Source organism: Osmerus mordax, chromosome 12, assembly GCF_038355195.1.
Source record: "Osmerus mordax isolate fOsmMor3 chromosome 12, fOsmMor3.pri, whole genome shotgun sequence".
Taxonomy (NCBI): domain Eukaryota; kingdom Metazoa; phylum Chordata; class Actinopteri; order Osmeriformes; family Osmeridae; genus Osmerus; species Osmerus mordax.
Window position 1 is genome coordinate 14,496,890 of NC_090061.1, and position 17,355 is coordinate 14,514,244.

Here is a 17,355-nt window from a genome sequence, read left to right on the forward strand (position 1 = left end):
GTGTTCAGTAAACATGGGCGCAACAACAGATGTGGAGAACAAAGTAAACCATCTGTTGGTCACTGGAGGATTAGCAAAGTAACAACAAACTAAAAGCCTTGCACGTCAGTTCATGACCGAGTCGATGTTTAGTTTTCTGTGAATGTTTTACCATCTGATCGTGGTGTGGACATCTTCTACTGACCCAGTTTCTTGATCTTTTGAATGGTATAAGAAAACATCAACAAGTATCAATTAAACCGTTTAACCGTAAAAAAAAATTGGCATCATATCCCTGATGTAAACTTTTTTGGGTGAACCGTGAACTAAATCCTGTGTGCACTGAGAAATATGCAAACTTTTGGTGAAGTCGTGATCAACGATCAACTTTAACTTTTAATGGATAATAAATGAAAACTAGAACAGCATGTTCTACAGTTTAAATAAATGTTTTACTATGAGATTTCCCCAATGGATCCTTATAGTTAAGTTATTAATGTAGTTGTGGATGTGGATATTGTGTCTTCTGCTAGGACCCTGCAGGTATCTTTGAACTGGTGGAGGTGGTGGGGAACGGCACCTATGGACAAGTCTACAAGGTTGGTGCACTCTGGTGTTGCTCAGTAAAAAATCTGCCTGTTGCACTGTCACTGTGTCTCTCTCTCGCTCTCTCTCTCTCTCTCTCTCTCTCTCTCTCTCTCTCTCTCTCTCTCTCTCTCTCTCTCTCTCTAACTGTCTCTCTATCTATCTCTGCCTGTCTCTCTCTTTCTACGATCTCTCTCCCTGTCTCTCTAATTTTCTCTCCCCGTCACTCTCTAACTGTCTCTCTCTCTATCTATCTCTCCCTGTCTCTCTTTCTAACGATCTCTCTCTCCCTCTCTCTCTCTCTAGCTCTCCTATCTGGTTTGCTTGCTGACAAAAATACATCTTTAACACCCCCGGGTGGGGCCCACTTCCCTATCGAGAGCTGCATCTCCGCAACGTGTGTGTGTGGTTTGTGGTACATATTCCAGTTTAGCAGCTGGCCCTGGATAGCCCTAGCTAGCTAGTCACATTCTCAGCCTGTATCAGGCTGTCAGCTGAGACCGGGGCCAATGGGAGGGTGGAACCTATTGTGTGTGTGTGTGTGTGTGTGTACGTGTGTGTGCACATGTTTCTGAGCAGCAGAAGGCTGGAGCACGGATTTACCATAAGAGAAAGGAGAGCTTGTGGTGGAGACAGAATGATCTATTGCACATTCAGCTAATTGCTCCACTGCAATTGATTGGTTGCATATTGTTTGAAATTTCAGAGGTCTGTGTTCCGCAACTTGGTCCTCTCGTGCCATCAGGTGTGTGTTTGTGTGTGTGTTTGTGTGTCAGCCTCATGTGAAGGTGTTTCATAGGTGTTTCAACACACGTTGCTCTGTGGACCAGCCAGGTAGATAATGTCTTGAGTGTCAGACTCTTTGACAGTTTGAGGCAGCAACACCAGGCCACTGGTCACAGTGTACAGGATATCCTTTTGTATAGGGCGGAGAGAGAAAGAAGAGAAAAAATTGGTCTGCCCTCCTCCCCTCACCTCTCCTCCCCGTTCCATTCCTCTCTCCTCTTCTTACATTTTTACATTTAGTAATTTAGCAGACGCTCTTATCCAGAGCGACTTACAGTAAGTACAGGGACATTCCCCCGAGGCAAGTAGGGTGAAGTGCCTTTCCCAAGGACACAACGTCAGTTGGCATGACCGGGAATCGAACCGGCAACCTTCGGATTACTAGCCCGATTCCCTCACCGCTCAGCCATCTGACTCTTCTCCTCCCCTCCTGTGAAGATAGTACTCCATCAAAACAGAAAGCCCTGAGTGAGGTGGGGGGTATTGATTGAAAGGCCCACCTGGCTCGTTCAGAACATGAGGACGTTGTGTTCTTTCACCTCTGGTTTTTAATGAGCGGTTCAGAGAGGGGATCTGAAGGTGGGCCTATCGGAAGGAGAAAAAAAACAAACAAATCAAACCTCCATTTACAGTACGTGTGTTTGCTTAACACTCGTCACTTGACTTAGCCCCGGAGTTCAAGAGGCGACAACAAGAATGGCAGAGCCGCTTAGGACGTCTTTTGAGGGATGGAGGTATGCACATTAATTCGTTTTAGTTGTGCGAAAGAAAAAAATGGGAAATGTATATTGTACCCAGGTCAAAAACACCTCTCCACCGCCGCAAACACAACTTCTAATCTGTCAAAGCATCTTCAACACCAAGACTAGTAGCTAAAGATCCCCAGGCCCTGAGTGACACTGACGCCGATAAAAGGTTGCCAGCGCCATTGTTTGCCGACACAAGCCAAGCAGCCACGACTTGCTCCTCTCTGTCCATCTCAGTGGGTCCGTACTGTGTGAATCCCAGCAGTAGATTGTCTTCAGAGAGGATCTCCCTCTGTGACATAGCGGGGCTGTGTTGTTACCATGACAGGTCGCGTGTTCAGCTGTGGCGTGTAAGTGGCGTGTCGTAGTCTGGAGTGACCGAGATGAGGAGGAGGTCCAGGAGATTCTGTTTCACTGACCTTTTAGTTTATGTCTCCTCCCGTCCTCTCCTCTCCTCCTTCCCCCTCTCCTCTCCTCCTTCCCCCTCTCCTCTCTCTCCTCTCCTCCTTCCCCCTCTCCTCTCCTCCTTCCCCCTCTCCTCTCCTCCTTCCCCCTTTCCTCTCTCCACCCCTCCTGCCCCCTCTCCTCTCCTGCTCCCCCTCTTCTCTCCTCAGTCCTTTTCCTCTCCTCCACAGCAGCACATTTTGACATTGCTGTCATGTGATCATCAGTGCGCGGGTGTGTGTGCGTCTGGATGTCAATGTGTCGGACATTGTTCAAGCCGGCATATTGTCACTATGGAAGCATTTTCCCTCCCTCTTCAGACATCTCCCTTAAAACACAGACACAGAGAGAGAAGAACTGGGTCAGACCAGAGAGACACATACACACACATTCAAAGTGACGGATAGTGCAAGACTGATGATGCAGATCTCTTTTGAGCTTCCATAAAGAATTCTACCACTGTGTGTGTACTTTATATGTGTGTAACTCTGTGTATGCGTGTGTGTATGATTGTATGTGTGTTTGACTCTTTGTATGTGTGTCCTGCTACCACTAGCCCCCATCTCTCTGTCTTTCTATCTGGCTGGTCTTTAACCTGGACACTGGGCTCTGCTGATGTCATGCTGTGTGCCCCCCCCCCCCCTCCCATGTCTGTGTCTGTCTATTATAAACTGTGGGTGATGAGCGATAACCTCTGGGCGTGTGTGTGTGTCAATGTGTTTGTGTCTGTGTGTGTGTGTTTGTGTGTGTGAGCGTGAGAGAGAATGTAGAGGATATTCCTGACCTGGGGATTTCCTTCTAGTCCCTCTTCCCCAGTGTCATGGCCTGTCCCTCCACACAAACACACATAACATCACATTGTATCTGATGACAAGCATGAAAACAGGATGTCAGTAGCAAAACAGAGCAGATTTCCCTCAGAAGGAGAGAGGCAGAGAGGTGTCGACTGACATGGACTGAATCACTTCAGCCATTTCAATGAGATTCACTGCACTGCAGCTATTACAATCCATTTGATTAGAGTCATGCTAACTAACATGTAAATAGTGCAAAATGGGTTTAATACAGAAACAACATTGGAATTGTTTCTCATTAACAATCACCATAAGTCATCATAGTTGTGGTAATGTGTTATTCTAGATTTCAGCTTCTGGTGCACAGTATTCACTATTGCTCAGTTTCATTTCTCAGTCTGGCTTTATGTAGGTCTACTGTGTGTGTGTGTGCGTGTGCGTGTGCGTGTGTGGAGCGGGGGGGGGTTGTTTTTGGTTCTAGCTGCTGTAGTTTGGTGTGTGTGTGTTTGTGTCTCTCTAGATTAACCCTAATTTATGGTAACATTTGCTGATGAAATATCTCTTTATTAGAATGTGTCTTTTGTTAAATAATTTGAGTGAGAAAGAGAGAAAGAACAAGTTGAAAAAAAGAGAAAAAAGTAGAGTGCCAAAGAAACAGGAGTAGTAGTAGTAGGAGTAGTAGTAGTAGTAGTAGTGTAATAATACTGCATTATACTGTCAACTAATATGATTATCCAGCGAGCCACTCAGTTCCCATAATGCTCTGCTCCACGCAGTCTCTCAGAGTGAGGCAACCTTTCTCTTAGTGACACAGAGTTATAGGGTTAGTGGGAAGAGCAGGAATATTGTAGGGACAGGCCGTCTAGTAGAATAGCTTTGTGCAGCAAATGTAAATACACGCACACACACACACACACAATGATGCAGGTTGGCAACATAAGGAGAAAACCCAACATCATTGAAGTTTACTCAGGCAGAGGAAGCACAGATGCTGCTGCCTGCATCCTGGCCCTCCAGGGAAACACAATGTGCTCCCTCACTCTCTCTCTCTCTTTCTCTCTTCTTTTCTCTCTTTCGGTCTCTCACTTTCTCTCTCCTTTTCTCTCTTTCAGTCTCTCTCTCACACACTTTCTCTCTTTCTGTCTCTCACTCACCCGTTTCTCTCCTTTTCTCTCTTTCTCGTTCTGTCTCTCACTCTCTCTCACTTTCGCTCCTTTTCTCTCTTTCTGTCTCTCTCACTTTCTCTATTTGTCCTTAATTCTTTCTTTTTCTCTCTCTCATTCCTTTTCTCTTTTTCTCTCTCCCCCCTTCCTCTCTCCTTTACTTTCTTTCGTTCTCTGTCTCTTTGTCTCTCAATGTCTTTTGCACGGTTCCTCTGCCCCTCCCTGTCTCTTATCCGTCCCCGTTCCCCTCCCTCCTGTATCTCTATCAGTTCAATCTCTTTCTGGAGTTCTGGAGAAACTGGGCTCCACACAAGCAGTGATGTCACATCCTGTCAGAACAGAACAGAAGGTCATGACAGCTCAACTCAACTGCCCGTCCCCCCAACCCCTTTCTGCACTAGTATGTTAGTGCGTATATTACTGTACATATTTGGTACTCTAGAAAGTAGATATGATGTATGCAGAAGGGTTTACGTTTTTAGGAATTACTGCAGATCCTCGTTGCGCAGCCTAACCTAACCCAGATTTATATGGCATTTGTCATCGAGTCTAATCTATAGACAGGATACCTGTCAGATGGGCCAGTAGACCGCATCAATCTGGCCTAGTGGACTGAGACCAAGACTGTTAATACTGCAGAGAGAAAGAGAGAGATGGGGGGGGGGGAGGTGATAGCAGGAATCTGAGAGTGTGTAGGTATCGACCACTGCAGCGTTCCATTTGATCAACCCTCCCATTCTGATTTGGAAATGGGATATTGACCAACGCGTTTCGAAACTCATTTTGCGTTCGGGAAGATTTTTTTTCTCTCTCTCTTTTTCATTTTCTTTCGCAAATTGATACTCGTTGCCGCAACGTTGTTTCTGTGAGGGGCGGAGAGAGAAACGGGGAGTGATGCAAGCGATCGCCTGGCATCACAGATGACTTGTAGCCGTCCATTCACGGTCACATTCAAAGAGGAATCGTACATCTGCTATGACGAAAGGGAGATGATGTTTGCGTGTTTGTGAGTGTGTGTGTGTGTGTGTGTGTGTGTGTGAGAGAGAGAAAGTGACATACCATAGGCATGATCAGCTGTGATCTGAGTGAATGCTGGGAAAAGTGGACTACAGGCCTGTATTTGTATACAAGGCAGTGTTGGCAGGATATTGTATTGTAATAGATCATATCATACGCATCATATGGCACTAAACCATATCACAGTGTATTATTATGTATTGTACAGTGTATTGATTGATGCATAATCATCTAATCAATCGAACTGTGTTGAATGGCTAAACTCACTCGCCAGTGTAATTCTAGATCGAGTCATAAACACTACTGAGAAGCTAGTTTTTCACTGGCATAAGTGTGGCTGACTCGAATGGTATTTATAAGTTGTGGTCAGTAGCGAGAAGCAGTCGTAGCGACACCACAACACTTGTGACATTAACGCATGACGATCTGGACCGGAATGTTCTCTGAGAAGTCATTAAGGGTCCAGCCAGGATCTGCAACAGTGGAAGGTCACGGCTATAAGCGAAGACGGCTGTTCTGAGTCCAGCCCTACAGAATGTCATACCTGTCCTAGCTCTACCCTGAGCTTTACTGTCAAACCCCCATGAGGCGAGACGCTTATCCTAACCCTCGCCTGACCGTGGCTGTCAAGCCGAGCCCCAGAGCTGCCTCCGCCTGCTGCTACCCATCATGGCAGCCTCCGTGTCCTCAGCCCCACCCCTCCATGTCTGGCTCACCTGGTCACACAGCACCCACGCCTGTCAGCCCTAGCTTCTGCTGGGGTCCAAGCCGACTCCGGTGTACCCTGCACCGCCCCCCTCCCCGCCCTCTCAACCTGTCTGTTTGTCTCCCCTGCTAACCCGAACTCTGTCTCTGTGTCCTGGCAGGGCCGACATGTCAAAACAGGACAGCTGGCAGCCATCAAGGTCATGGACGTCACTGAGGTAAGTGCTGAGATGTCAGGGGGAATGCTAATGCTGCTAGGCAAAGTTGGCCTAGGGAACACTGCAGGCAAGGCTTATGACGTTAGACGCTAATTTAAATGGTTATTAGTAGGAAGTTAGAGGAAATGCTAATGGGGCTATGCTAACCCTCCAGTGTTGGACATGCTAATGAGGCTAGGCTAACGCAGAGCACCAGAGCTTATTATCCCAGGGAGCGAGGGGACACCTCGATGGGGCCCTGGTCTGCTTTGGGCAGGTTCAATCATCTGCCTTCTCTGGGGTCATGACGCTAGCGTGATGCTAACATCCTCTCGTTTCCTCCTCTCCTCTATCCTCTCCTTACTTTACCTCACCTGTCCTCTCCTCTGCTCATGTTTTCCCCTCCTCTCTTCGTCTTCTTCTTCTTCCGACCTCCTGAGCTTTATGGGGTACAGACCTGTCCCCTAGTCTACTAGTCTATACACCCTGCAGTTATTATTACACTTATGTCTGGGGACAGAAGTATTTAATTAAAGCATGTGTGCTCCAGGCTCTCTCTTAACACTCAGTAGAGGAGGATGGGGCGTGCAGGAGCTCAGTGGCATTGCCTTGGTCTCTCTCTCCTTCTTTCTCTGTTTCTCTCTCTCTGTCTCTCTCTCGCTCTCTATATCTCCTCACTGTTTCTCTCTCTGTCTCTCTTTCTGTCTCTGCCGTTCTCCCACTCACACTGCAATATTAACCTATCAATCTCTTCAATAGACCAAGCTGAAGAAGTGTGAAGAGTTACAGTATACATGTAATAAAATATATATATATATATATATATATATATTCTCTGTAATGCCAGACAGCATTAAAATGTGTGTACATTACGATTCCAAATGCGCTGAATGGTTTTTAAACTTTTTATATCTTGTGTTTGATATGAATGGGCTTTTTATGAGCTTGCCGTAGCCCTGGGCTGGGAGTAGAGAACTAGATCATGCTTCAGCACCATGGAGACTGGAGACCTGATGACACCACAGCACAGCCTCGGGACCTAGACTACCACATCTGTCCGGCTCACACACACACACACACACACACACAGACACTGTATACACGAACACACAAACGTACAGGCACACACACATGCTCTCCCTCACTATCCCTCGTCGCTCTGTCTCTCTGTCGCTCTGTTTGTGCTCTTCTCCGCTCGTCACACACATAAGCGTGACCTCCTCCCCTGTTTGTGTCACTGGTGTATTGTCTGTCGCTTCAGCGGGGAGAGAGACTAGCAGGAGCCTCACTGCCAGGTTGACTGACTTCAGAACCAACTCCACACTACCCACACTTTCCCCTCCCCTTCTCTCCCTCTCCCCCCCTCCTCTTCTCCCACCCCCCATCCTCCCCTTCTCACCTTCTCTCCCCCCCTCCCCCCCATCCTCTTCTCCTGCTCTTCCCTCACATATAAAGATATGGATTGGGAAGTTGCTCCCCACAGCCCCAAACGTTTAAACAAGTCACAACCCATTAGTGTGCCTCTTCAGACAGGAGAGAGAGAGAGAGAGAGAGAGAGAGAGAGAGAGAGAGAGAGAGAGAGAGAGAGAGAGAGAGAGAGAGAGAGAGAGAGAGAGAGAGAGAGAGAGAGAGAGAGAGAGAGAGAGAGAGAGAGAGAGAGAGAGAGAGAGAGAGAGAGAGAGAGAGAGAGAGAGAGAGAGAGAGAGAGAGAGAGAGAGAGAGAGAGAGAGAGAGAGAGAGAGAGAGAGAGAGAGAGAGAGAGAGAGAGAGAGAGAGAGAGAGAGAGAGAGAGAGAGAGAGAGAGAGAGAGAGAGAGAGAGAGAGAGAGAGAGAGAGAGAGAGAGAGAGAGAGATATGCAGGGTGAGAGGCACAGAGGAAGAGACAGATTGAAACGGAGGCCGCGAGGCAGGCAAAGAAAGAGCAAGTAGAGGAAGAGCCGGATTCGGAGAGGGTTGAGGCTGTGACAGGGCTGGGCTTCCTGCCTGGCAGGAAGGAGAGGGTCTTGTTACCAGCTTGACTCCACACAGCCCTGGGACTGGAAACACATCAATGTGTCATGGTTCTCCAAGGGGCTACGTACACACATGCATGCACATAAAAACACACCAAAAACCACAAGCGCACACACACACACAAAACACAGGCACACACACAAACCAACCCCTGTAGGACCCCTTATTCTCCAAAGCTGTCTGTTTCTATCTTCACACCAGAGTGCAACTCTACCCAACTTGAACCTCATCGGATGACCCGAGTGTCTGTATAGTAGTGGGTTGGACCGGAATAAACCAATCAGCAAGCATATCCATACTGCTCCAACCAATATAAACACACAATGCCAAGATGGCCTCCCAAGACCTCAGCCTCGATTGGTGGGCTGTTGATTGGCACACATGTTGGCAGGCCACTAGCCCTAATGCTACACACACTCATACACACATACAGACACACTCAGCCAGCCAGGGTTAGCATGGCTGGAAAATCTACTGATGTAATCATCTTATTCTCATGTTGTTTGCAAGATTATAATCTGATATACTCCACATGAAATGCTGAGACTAGAAGAATGATCTCAGAGTGGAGTGGAGGAGGTTCTCAGTGAAGAAGAATTCCAATGTACCTGTTACTTGGACTCTAAACTTAAAACATTGTGAAAACATCAAACCCGTGAACCAAAATGTAACCAGGAAGTCAGACAATGTCTGTCATCTCATCTCATCCCCCGTATCGACCACTTTAACTCTGTGAGAAAGTTTTGGAGCAAAATGTCTCTTTAAGCCTGCATTCTGTGTGCTGTTTAGAGCGGACTGTGCCTTTAAGCCGAGGGTGTATTGTTGTCCATCAGGAGGAGGAAGATGAGATCAAGCTGGAGATCAACATGCTGAGGAGCTACTCTCATCACAGGAACATCGCCACTTACTACGGAGCCTTCGTCCGGAAGAGTCCTGCAGGACAGGATGACCAGCTCTGGGTACGTCACTAGTTTCTTTACCTGACCACCTACCTAGCTACCTTACTGTATGTACCTACCTATCCTCCACTCTACTGTACTGTGGAAACCTACCAACTTTCACACCTGTGACATGTTACTGCAGTGTCTGATGGTGTCTCCGAGGCATTGCCTGTTTGTGTTTGTACGTGCGTGTTAGCATGTGTACTGTATGTCTGTGTGCGATTTGTACGCTCATTGGTAACGTGTGTGTGTAGCTGGTGATGGAGTACTGCGGGGCTGGTTCTGTGACTGACCTGGTGAAGAAGACCAAAGGAAACAGCCTGAAGGAGGACTGGATAGCCTACATCTGCCGAGAGGTCCTGAGAGTGAGTCCTGCCATGCCGTCAGAACTACATCTCCCAGCATGTCCCATTAGTCACCGTGACTACACCCACAGAATGATAATGGATAGATAAATACATAAGTAGCACGCCTGGGTCTTTTAGGAACAGGAGGTCCTGAGAATTACGTTGTGGGCTCAGTCACACATACATACACACACACACACCAACCATACACATAAACACACATGCATACACACACATACAGATATACACCAGCCACACACACACCACACATAAACATCAGATAGCACACACACGCACATGCCTGTATTGTTTACCCTGAGTGCTGGAGACAGTCGGGACATCAGAACAGCAGCGCCTGTGTGACCTGGTGGAGTCATTTTACAACATTCACTTCCTGTGTTTATTGTTGTTGCTTTGAAGTACTGTAAGAGAGAGGGGGAGAGGGTGCACACCCGCAAACCGGCACACACACACATTCTCCAGCATGTCTCTGGCAGACTCCAACATGGCCAGAAGCAGGAAGTCATGAGAGTGTGCATCCTGACGTTTGTGTTTGCACGCCTGTGTCTTTGTGTGTGTTTGTGTGTCCAGGGCCTGTTGCACCTACACTCGCATCACGTGATCCACAGAGACATCAAGGGACAGAACGTCCTGTTGACGGAGAATGCAGAGGTCAAACTAGGTGAGGAGAACTGGGCCGGGGGTCAAAACCTGGGGTCAGGGTATGGATCTAGGAGTTGCATGGTTCCCTACACAGTTCTGTACAGAGAAAAGCCAACAGGTTTGCTAGGTGAGAACACAGGGATCAGGTTTCAGCACTAGCACAGTCACACTCCCCTGTCTCTCTCTAATCCAGCTGACTTTGCAAACAGCAAATCATCCTTTGAGCCTAGTGTATATCTGTCTCTAACCCTCTATCTCACTGGCCTCTACTACTCCAGTGGACTTTGGCGTGAGTGCCCAGTTGGACAGGACCATAGGCAGGAGAAACACTTTCATCGGGACACCCTATTGGATGGCTCCAGAGGTCATCGCCTGTGATGAGAACGCGGACTCCACCTATGACTACAGGGTGGGAAAGAGTTTTTTGTGCTTGCGCGGTTAGCATTAGCAGTAAGCGGCTCAACATTGTCAAAAGCAGGGAGCTAGCCACTGACAGTACGTTGGGGTGCTAACTCATTCAGTTATGGAAATGCACAGAGGCCTAACCTCTGATGCTAATAGCATTACTTCTTTACATAAGTTCAAGTTTACAAGGTTTTTTCTTTTTTTGGTGTTTTAGGTAAGATACTGCTGGTGGAAAATAACCACCTTTCTGTTGGTGTTTGAACCTTTGACTGTGTGTGTGTTTGTGTGTGTGTTCTTTCCCATCCAGAGTGACCTGTGGTCTTTGGGAATCACAGCACTGGAGATGGCAGAGGGAGCACCACGTAAGTCTGGAACACACACTCTCTCTGCAAATTGAAAGACTTTTTAGGCCATGGACAATATGGTGGTTAGTGATTGAATTGGTTTCTTGTAATGCTATTCCAAAAATGTTCAGTTTTTAGGTTTAAAAGAATCAAGTTTGAATCAAGTGTACAGTTCTCCCTGTGAGCCCAGTGTGCTTTGTGTGGGTAGTTAGATGTTCCTGCCTGTATCTCTGCTGGCTCTCAGAAACAGGGGCTCACAGCAAAGCAATCTGAGTTCTGAGAACATCTAGCATTTCAACACGGAGCATATAGATCAATGAGACTGGAGACTAGATGTTGTCAGCCAATTGTGTTAGTGTGTGAGTTTTTTTTTTCACAACACCCATGCTTTTCCATCGTAACCCTTGCCTTTGTGTGTGTGTGTGTCCAGCCCTGTGTGACATGCACCCCATGAGAGCCCTGTTCCTCATTCCACGCAACCCGCCCCCAAAACTCAAGTCCAAGAAATGGTAAGACGGACAGCTCTGAAGCATACACACTTAGCCTTTCACACTCATACACACACACACACACACACACACAAACTCCGCCAGGCGAGGTCTCCAGAGACACTACTGCCCACACACACACACACACAAAGCCTTTACAGCTGCTTAGCTAACAGTATTTGGGACCAGGATAGCAGTTTTCCCATCTGACTCTGCAGCTCCAGCAGTAGTTATGGCTGAACACACACTGTCCATCACCTGCTTCCTGGAGGAACCAGCCAACCAGGGTGTAGGTAACCTGGTGTGCCAGCACACTGCAAGGCTTACCCAAACACTGCAGCTGCTTCCCCTTCACGTTCCTCCATCACCCTCTCCTGTTTTCTTCCACCCCCCCCCCCTCCCGCCAGCTCCCCGCTCCTCTCCAAAATCTCTCACACAAAGCCTGCTATGGATGGGTCATCCCTCGTTCCTTCGCTGTGGTGGAGATGCTAGTGCAGGCCTAGATGGGAACACAGCTAACGCCTACTTGATCCTCTCTTCTTTTTTTTCCCCCTGCCTCCCTCATCCCTCCTTCCCTCCTTCTTTCCCTTACTGGAATACCTTCATCACTACTTTCCTCTGGCCTCATCCCTGGCTCTTCCCCTCCCGGCCTCTCTTTTCTCCCTGTATCCAACCCTCCCTCTCTCTCTCGCTCTCTCACGCTCTCGCGCTCTCGCGCTCTCGCTCTGTCTCTCTCTCCCACCCCTACCTACCTCCCTTTGCCTCGCTCCCTTTCTCCCTCTCTCTCCTCCACCCCTACTTCCCTCCCCCCTGCCTCCCCTGCCCCCCCAAGGTCTAAGAGGTTCTTGTCGTTTGTGGAGAGCTGCCTGGTGAAGAGCCACCTCCAGCGCCCCACCACGGAAGCCCTGCTGCGGCACTCCTTCATCCGGGACCTGCCCAACGAGAGGCAGCTCCGCACCCTCCTGCAGGATCACCTGGACCGCACGCGCAAAAAGAAGGGAGACAAAGGTCAGGGGGTCATTCAGGCCTGGTGGAAGGGGGGGGCGGTTAGGGTTAACTGAAATTTAATCGAGTTGAAATACTTTATTGTAGCTCTGTACACAATAGAATTAGGAGTGCTACTCCAGTTGGCGCATTATGCTACACAGCATAGAAACTACAACTATGGTCCTACCTAATAATGAATAATGTTGAACGCAGAGTTGATAATCTTGAACACAGATAAATAGCAGTCTAAAAGTAAGTATTGCTTACCAGAGAACAAATACATCTCAAATAATAATACCTTGACAAGTTGTGGCCAAGACACAGTCTGGTGAAGTCGTATTGTAGGCGTTGTACAGTATGCCACGACAAAACAGCAGCCTGCCAAAAGTAGGAATACTCTAGATTTGTTTAGTTGAGTATCAGAGTGTGTGCGTCTACGTGTGTGTGTTGTCTTAGTCTCAGTGTGTGTGTCTGTGTGTACAGCAGGCCTGGCCCTACTGTACTGTGTGGCTGGCATTAGTTTGTAATGACAGGGTGTGTTATCCAGTAGCAGTTGTAATCTTCTGCTCCGTGGTATTATAGTGTGGGAGAGTGTGTGTGTGTGTTTGCGTGTGTGTGTGTGGTTTAGGGCAGGAAAGCAGCCTAGCATGGCACAAGGCCACCCAGTGACACAGCACATACGTGTGTCATACGACAGGAATGATTCTCAGAGCAGTAAAGCCAGGGTTTAGTAATCTCCCACAATGCACCACTCACCACCACCAGCTTCCTCTCTGACGCCACGTGATGACATCACACACATACACACCCACATCATTCATCCTGCAAGCACTCTGGAGCAAGATCCTGGCTTGGTGACTGTTCCACAGAGACAGACTGACAGATAAAGAGGCAGGCAGGCTGGCGTTATCCAATGTAACAGCCTGGGCCTGGTCCTGAACAGCAGTGACTGGATCATAGGCAGGGTTGAGTTTTCTGAACCTCCTGGAGACTGGAGAGTGGGAATGAGAAACAGATGGCTCTTCTAGGGCAAAGACACTCCTTCACTTTCTCTCTCTTTTCTCCCTCTTTCTGTCTCTCTTTTTTCCTTCCTCCTTCTCCCTGGGTCTCTTGTCTTTTTCTCTCTTTCTCTATTCGAAAGAGGGGAAAAGATCACCTTATGAGTGTTCATGGAATTGTGTGTAAACTGGAGAGGACACCTGGGTGTGGTGGGTTGGGAGAGGAAGGGGGGGAGGGGGGAGGAGGAAGTTACTGAGATGGACAGCTTCCCTGTTCTCATTTTTTTCGGATTTTCCACTCAGCTGACTAATCTGCCTCTCTGCCTGTCTGTCTGTATTTTGTCCGTGTCCACAGAGGGCCCAGAGTATGAGTACAGCGGCAGTGAGGATGAGGAGGAGGATATGAATGAGGAAGAAGGGGAACCCAGGTAGGACCACAACACCACCTCACACCCACTGGGCTTCGCGCTTCATCTCAGCATGCCAACCGTCACCAGACCCAAAAAACTCAATCTGGTGCCTCCCTAGCCACGTTCTGTGATCCACTAAAAGATGACCTGTGCACACAACCCTTTGTTCATATGGCTGGTTATGTAATCACTAATCTACTGTCACATACACACACACTCTATGTGATAGGACCGCATTTAACATAGTGTGTGTGTGTTTGTGAAAAAGACAGAGAGAAAGAGAAAAAGGAAGGAGGCCTGTCTACAGAGACAGACGCCTGGAGAGAGCAGAACAGCTCTCTCCATACCCAAAGTACCATATGGTGCAGATCCTGACACACACACACGCACTGTTTGCTAAGGACAGCATGTTCATCTCTCACTCATGTCCACATACTCCACCCCTCTCTCCTCCCCCTCCATCCTCTCCATCCCTCTCTCCTGCTCTCCGCCCGGCCCCAGTTCCATCGTGAACGTTCCGGGCGAGTGGACCCTGCGCCGGGAGTTCCTGCGGCTACAGCAGGAGAGCCGAGGGCGGGCAGAGAGCCAGCGGCAGCAGCAGTTCCTCCAGGAGCAGCACCAGCAGCAGGAGAGGTACAAGCAGCAGCTGCTGGCTGACCGCCACAAGAGGATCCAGCAGGAGCAGGAGCAGCGCAGGAGGCTGGAGGACGTAAGGAACCCCCCCACACGCACACACACCCCACACACGCACACGCACCACACACACCCCCCACACACACACACCCCACACACACACACACACCACACACACAATCAGGTATGGACATTTACGGACGTATAATCATGTATACTCGCATATACTGTTGTTTACTTCTATACTCGTGTACACGAGCGTGGTGATGATGTTGTTGTGGGATGTTGTCTACAGCAGCAAAGGAGACAGCTTCAAGACTCCGGGTTCCAGTGGGCGGAGCTACAGGAGATGCTCTGGGGGGAGGAGTCGGATGCACACGACCGAATCCGATTGGACGATAGAAACAAGAGGAGTGATAAAAGACAGGTGAGAACTGTGTTAGTATCAGATGTGCTGGAATAGAGCAGGGGATAACCATCGCTGGCCAGGAGAAAAGATTTGAAGGCTTCAATAGTGTCTGAATGTCCAGTTAAAACTGGAGGAGCCTGTACTGACATACTGGTCATGGTGAGATGCAAACAAGTGACATCTGACATCAGAGTCTGAGCTCTGAATCCTCCTGTAGGCCTGGTTGCCCCGGGTTACGCGCCACCATGTTGCAGAGGAGCCATCCTGCTGCCGTTGCCAACGACGGCAGCGGCTCCGTCCACTTTGCTGATGCTGCAGTTCCACCTGCCAGCAGACGTTACCGTGACGATGATTGTCTTCCTCCCCCCCCCCACCCAGCCCCACCCTCACCAGGCCAGGCTTTCCGGACCGCCTCTGGGCTGGTCCTTGGAACGGGCATGATTAAAAGCGTGCCGCTTTATTAACACTTCTCATTATGGGATGGCTGCCGCAGGGGGGCGGAGCGGCGCGGCATTGCTGAGCATCAGGATCTATTAGTCGCTCGTTTTTGAGAGGTGGCACGTTGCTGATAGGAACTTAATGAGGAGAATACCTTAATGAACCTGCCACAGCTCACTGGCTCTCACTGGGGATGTGTGTCTGTGTGTGTGTTAAAGTCATGCCCTAAAAGAGGTAATTGTGGTGTGTATTTCAGTGTGTTAAATGTTCTTTGATGATAATCTCAATCTTATTATTTATTATTATTATTATTATTTCAAGATACACCAAAAAAACTGTAATTAAACACCAGAACCTCTTTTTTGAGTTAAACCCCTTTAGTCAAACTCATCAATCCCAGTCTTGATTACAAACATTCCTTGCAAAATGGTAATTTTTTGTTGGTAAATCCTAATTTTTAAGCGCTTTTTGTAGATTTACAAATGATTAAATTAGGGTTGTTAAAATAACACGTTTTGACTAATTGTAGAAAAAGATAATGCGTAAAAAATGAACACACATTAATCACGCTCTATGCAAAGTGTTTCTTAGCTCAGTGAATCAGGTTAGGGGGGGCCACGGCCACCCTGATAAAGTCGCTGCCCCCCCCCTCCCCCCACTGAATGGAACATAAAAAACTAGCATAGCCTGTGATGCTAACAAGTCTCGTCAAACCACACTCGAACAGGCTGAGTAAAGTCTACCTGTGGCCGATTAACCAACTCGGTCACTACAATGCATTTGGTCATATTCTTGATTGTTATGGACATTGCATAAGGTTCATGAAAAAAATGAAATTTCATGAACCATGAAAAACAAATATCAGAATGTGTGGGAAATTAAAAGAGATATTGACCTCTAAAGTTTATAATGTCAAATGTTAATGCTTCTCATGCCAAATATTTATGCCATTAATCTAGATTTATTTATTACAAAGCATGTAATTAATTAGGCCTTAATTATTTTAATCGCTTGACAGCCTTATGCTTTTTTAAATTAAAATGTGTTTAATCATAGATAACTAAATGATGTGTGAATTATTTGAATGATTCATATATGAAGGTTTTAAGTTGCAACGGCGACATGGTATTGTAATGAATGTGTCGGCCAAAATGGAGGCCTTTTTTCTCTGCACATCACACTTCCTGCAGGAATGCCTCAGCACCTGGAGAGAGGGGGCATTAGGATTAGTGAAACGTTTGAACCTGAAAGCGATCCTCAGCAGTGTATATGACCTTTCAGTTGTTACAGACCCACAATCGCTCTCCATCTTTCTATTTTGATCAAGCGAACAAGCAATAATAACATAACTTGGGTGTGTCAGTGTCACTTAGAGCATTTAATATATTCCATAAGTAGTGAATAGTGAATATTCATAAGAAAATCCCCCTCCCCCAACTTTTCATTGGAAAGCCTTTTTTGAAAATATATTTGCATATATTCACATTGTGTGTGTGTGTATGAGAGAGAGAGAGAGAGAGAGAGAGGAAAGAGAGGAAAGAGAGGAAAGAGAGGAAAGAGAGGAAAGAGAGGAAAAAGAGGGAGAGAGAGAGAGAGGGGGACAGTGGGAGAGAGGGGGAGAGAGGGGGAGAGAGGGGGAGAAAGGGGTTATGGATGTAGTTTAATGAGAAGGGACAGTCTTGGAGACTAGCCTAGTCACTAACTCAACACAGATGGAACTCTCCGACAGTCTGATGAACCCATCAATCCTGTCTGTCTCTGCTGTATGTGTGTGTGTGTGTGTGTGTGTGTGTGTGTGTGTGTGTGTGTGTGTGTGTGTGTGTGTGTGTGTGTGTGTGTGTGCGCACGTGTGCATTGCATGTA

At 47.7% G+C, this 17,355-nt stretch overlaps 1 protein-coding gene across 1 annotated transcript in view; it reads left to right on the forward strand.

The window, feature by feature from the left end:
* Positions 1 to 17,355, forward strand: part of si:zfos-2326c3.2 (mitogen-activated protein kinase kinase kinase kinase 4) — a 38,268-nt gene that overhangs the window by 213 nt on the left and 20,700 nt on the right. Inside the window, exons 2-13 of the mRNA XM_067247137.1 lie at positions 513 to 578; positions 6,381 to 6,437; positions 9,263 to 9,388; positions 9,625 to 9,735; positions 10,309 to 10,399; positions 10,659 to 10,789; positions 11,093 to 11,147; positions 11,560 to 11,638; positions 12,450 to 12,625; positions 13,958 to 14,030; positions 14,514 to 14,721; positions 14,941 to 15,072. Coding sequence (XP_067103238.1) covers positions 513 to 578; positions 6,381 to 6,437; positions 9,263 to 9,388; positions 9,625 to 9,735; positions 10,309 to 10,399; positions 10,659 to 10,789; positions 11,093 to 11,147; positions 11,560 to 11,638; positions 12,450 to 12,625; positions 13,958 to 14,030; positions 14,514 to 14,721; positions 14,941 to 15,072 — 1,305 coding nt within the window. The remainder of the gene's footprint in view (positions 1 to 512; positions 579 to 6,380; positions 6,438 to 9,262; positions 9,389 to 9,624; positions 9,736 to 10,308; positions 10,400 to 10,658; positions 10,790 to 11,092; positions 11,148 to 11,559; positions 11,639 to 12,449; positions 12,626 to 13,957; positions 14,031 to 14,513; positions 14,722 to 14,940; positions 15,073 to 17,355) is intronic.